The following is a 3974-nucleotide window of genomic DNA, read 5'->3' on the forward strand; positions in this document are numbered from 1 at the left end:
TCTAGATAAGAAAAAGAATAAAAAAAAACCTTCAACATCTTATGTGCAATACAAATGCAATGTTTTTGGGTTTGCAAATTCAATGCAATTGTACAAGCCAATGCTTCAACAACGCCATGATGTCTGCAATCATTTGGGCAAGACACCATTTTGAAGTCCGATCAAATTCTACATGGATGATGAAATCGTTGCAACGAAGAGAAAAAAGAAGTCTGATATGGATCTGATCAAGATTATACAATGTTATGACTCCAAGCAACAAAAGTTCAAATTTGGGGATCTGAGCCAAGAGGAATAACAAGTGAAGATGTTGCTCAAATATTTGGTTTAAACAACCAAGGAGTTGACCTATCAAACACAGACAAATCCACAAAAAACATGAAGGACAACTTTGTCAAAACATATTTTGCAAACCAAAAAATAGTGAAAAAAAAAAGGACATTCTTGAAGCGTACCAAAAATCAATCCAAGACGAAACTCCTAAAAGGGCAAAAGCTACTACTTTAACCATATGTGTGCATCTCCTACAATCCCTCTTATTTGCAACCTTCGGAACATACATCACGTGGAGCTTCGTAACAATTTGTGGGGCATTGGACCAAATCAGCAAATACAACTGGGCAAAAAGAGTGAGGGACTACTTGTTCAAGATGATTAACAAATCAAAGAAAAAGAGGAAAAAAAGAAAAGAATCAACAACAACAAGCGGATGTACTGCTCTTATTTTGGTAAGAAATAAGAACTATATTTTAAAAACATGAATTATGTCTTATAAAATACAGAAGAAAGTAATTCAAAGTTCTTATTTCATGCAGTATTGGATTTGTCTTCACACCATTCTGGTGGAGACAATGAGTGGACAAGAAAACATGGTTCCTGCCATTGGAAGATGTGACATAACCAAAATCCACAAAACAATCAGAGATATTCCAGTTGAACAAATTGAGGTAAGGACCAATAATAAAAGTATTTCAATAAACAATATATTTTTGCACTTTACAACTGCATAACATAATGATCATTGCAGTTTGTGTTTTTCAAGGTTTAATAAACAGTGTTTACGAAACAATGACATTATTATGTAATTTAACAGCTATTTAATGTGTGACTGTGCAGATTGGTGGTGGTATTCCTTGTGCTAAACCGAATGAGCCGATTCTTGCTGCTATACCTTCTGAAGAACCAACACATGAGTAGTCCAACATAAACCAAGAAGAAGATAATGTCATTCCTTCTCCTGAACAAAGAAACAAGCCTTCCAAGAAAAAAGAAAAGAAGACAACAGGAAGGAAAAGGAAGAGAACTGAAGTTGAAGCTCAACAAGATCACATTATCATCATCAATGAAGCTCAGTTATAGTTTGATCAACTGTACACAGAAGAATTGATGAAATTTGATGTAATTTATCAAAAGGACATGATAGGGATTGATACCACATTAGGTGTGGAAGGTTTTGAAGAGTTTAAAAGATGTGCGAGCATGGATCAAAAGAGGAATCTAGTCCTCAGTCACATGATGATATATGCACTTGACAACCTACACACAGATTCAATTGTAACGAATCAAACAACAGAAGCACTCAACAGAAACGTTGAAAAGCTTCTCCAAGAATGACATGAAGACAAGCAGAAGATTAGTTCAATGAAATTTGAAATGAAACAGTTGCAATTAAAGAACTCAGCAGCTTCTATGAAAGTAAATAAACTTTTGGATGAAATTGGAAGTTTGAAGGAGAAGCTACTAGAAAAGCAACCAATAGTACCAGATCTAAATGCTTCAATAGAGGGAAATCAAAATTTCAAGGATCCAGAAAAGGAGGAACCACCTAAAGAAGATCTAGATAATGATGATCGAATTGAAGAGCATACACATGATAAGGATACTGCTATCGATGATCCAGTTCAAGAGAATGCAACTGAAAATGACGTGGCTATGGAGGATCCAGAACAAAGGCATGCAATTGATCATGATCTAGATGAAAATGAGGAGGATCAAGAGCATGAAAGAAAGACACTGCCACTACAAAAGGGACCTCTGGAGTTCAACAAGATGTTCAAATGCTGACTCCAACTAGCAAGGATCCTCAAGAGCAAGGAAAAGAAACGGCCAAGAAGAAGATGAGAACACTAGTAAAAAAATATACGAAAGAGGGATGATCGTAAACCAAATGTCGATCCACACTATGATTATATCCCCATCCAAAAAAAAAAAAAAAAAAAAGGCCAAATACATCTATGCTGTGAGTGACAGTGAAAGCCCTTCAATTATTCCATCACAAAGACAACCATTGAAACCAATAATTGAGAAAGGAAAGGAGTAGCCAAAGGTTCAATCACCCTTGAGTCCAATTGCTTAAGAAACAGCAAAGAAGCCTACAAAGAAGACTGCAAAGAACCCTCCAAAGAAGCCAAAGAAAATAAAGGAAAAGGTTGACAAACGCTATCATCTACCTACATCAACAAGGAATTACAAGTTTCTTGAAGATGAGACAAAAGAAAAATTCAAGGAATATTACAGACAAGAGAAAATGTAAGTTTACATTATTAATCATAACTTAATACATGTACACACACACACACATATATACATAGATATTTAATACTTTTTATTTTCTTACATAGGCACTACTTTTGGATGCAACCAAGGCAAGGGTCCATGGCAACTGACCTTATTGTCCTAAAAACAGATCTGACATCATTGTTTGTGGATGGGGCAATCGATGCCAACATAATTGATGCTTCGTTCTACATAATGTCAGAAAATGAGTCAAAAACAGGGCAACAACAAAATCTGTATCTTCCTTCATTCATCTTTGTAAGTGCCAAACAATTTTGTTTACAAAAATTTGTGTTTGTTCGATTTAATAAATATTTTGTAAATTTAATTAACTTTCATAAATAGTGTTAAGTGTTTTGGTTCAGTTTAAGAATTAGTGTTACTTATTAATTAAGATTGATAAATAAATGTGTGTTGTTGTTCAGAATGACATGGAGATAGAAATAAGCAACAATGATCAGGAGCATAGTGACCAAACATTGAAGATAGTCTTACAAGATAATCTGGATAAAGTTGGAAAGGTCTTCATACTGATCAAGCATTACTTCCACTTTAGCTTGGTAGTTTGGGACATTAAAGATGGAAAAATGACACTACAATTCCAAACTACCAAGGATACATGGGTATACAGACCAATACTTTGATCATGATGTGCAAGTGGTAAGAACAAAACCATAACTCAATTACAAATTGTATTCTTATGCTGATAGGAAAAATCAAACTTCATAATACAATTTCTTTTTTTTTTTTTTATGTTATTTTTATTTGTTTTGGCAGAGAGACAAAATAGAAGAAATTTACAAAGATTTCAAAGGTGACAACAACCTCACAATAGAAATTCAAAGATGCTTAACTTGTGCACAACAAAAGGAGGACTCATAAGTACAAACAAGTTGATCTCTATATTTTTCAATCAAATTTATTTATTCCAAACACATAAGGACCATGAAAATCATATATACAAACACAAGACTCATACTTGAAAAATAGTTTGCAGTTTGCAAAATAATGTCATAACATGTTTCAGAAATAGTTAATTTTTCACTCTTTACAAAACAGTATTACAAATCAACAAATAGTTCATTTTTTCAGTAAATATGTCATCTAACTACAAATATATAGAAATGAGACACAGAAAACAGAAAACGAAATCATTCTAGGAAAATATAATATAAATTTAGACTTTGCAAAATAGTGTCATAATATAGTTTCAGATATAGTTCCAGTTTGCAAAACAGTGTTACAAACAAGAAATAGTTCCATTTTCTTTTGGTACTTATCTGTGATCTAATTAAATTATATGCAAAATAAAACACAAAAACAAAAAACAGAATCATTATGCGAAAAATATGGTATAAATTTACAGTATGCAAAATAGTGTCATGATCCAGTTTCAGAAATAGTTTCATTTTTCTCTT

The 3974-nt window shown here is 33.0% G+C and overlaps 1 protein-coding gene across 1 annotated transcript; it reads left to right on the forward strand.

The window, feature by feature from the left end:
- The first annotated feature begins 1653 nt into the window (after nt 1-1653).
- Nucleotides 1654-2064, forward strand: LOC137726118 (uncharacterized). The gene has a single exon (XM_068464994.1). The coding sequence runs from the start codon at nt 1654-1656 to the stop codon at nt 2062-2064; it is 411 nt and encodes a 136-aa protein (XP_068321095.1).
- The last annotated feature ends 1910 nt before the right edge of the window (nt 2065-3974 follow it).

This window comes from Pyrus communis, chromosome 1 (assembly GCF_963583255.1).
Source record: "Pyrus communis chromosome 1, drPyrComm1.1, whole genome shotgun sequence".
Lineage (NCBI taxonomy): Eukaryota > Viridiplantae > Streptophyta > Magnoliopsida > Rosales > Rosaceae > Pyrus > Pyrus communis.

Excerpts from the sequence above, each read along its gene's own strand:
- LOC137726118 (XM_068464994.1), top strand. The coding sequence starts at position 1,654 with ATGAAACAGTTGCAATTAAAGAACTCAGCAGCTTCTATGAAAGTAAAT.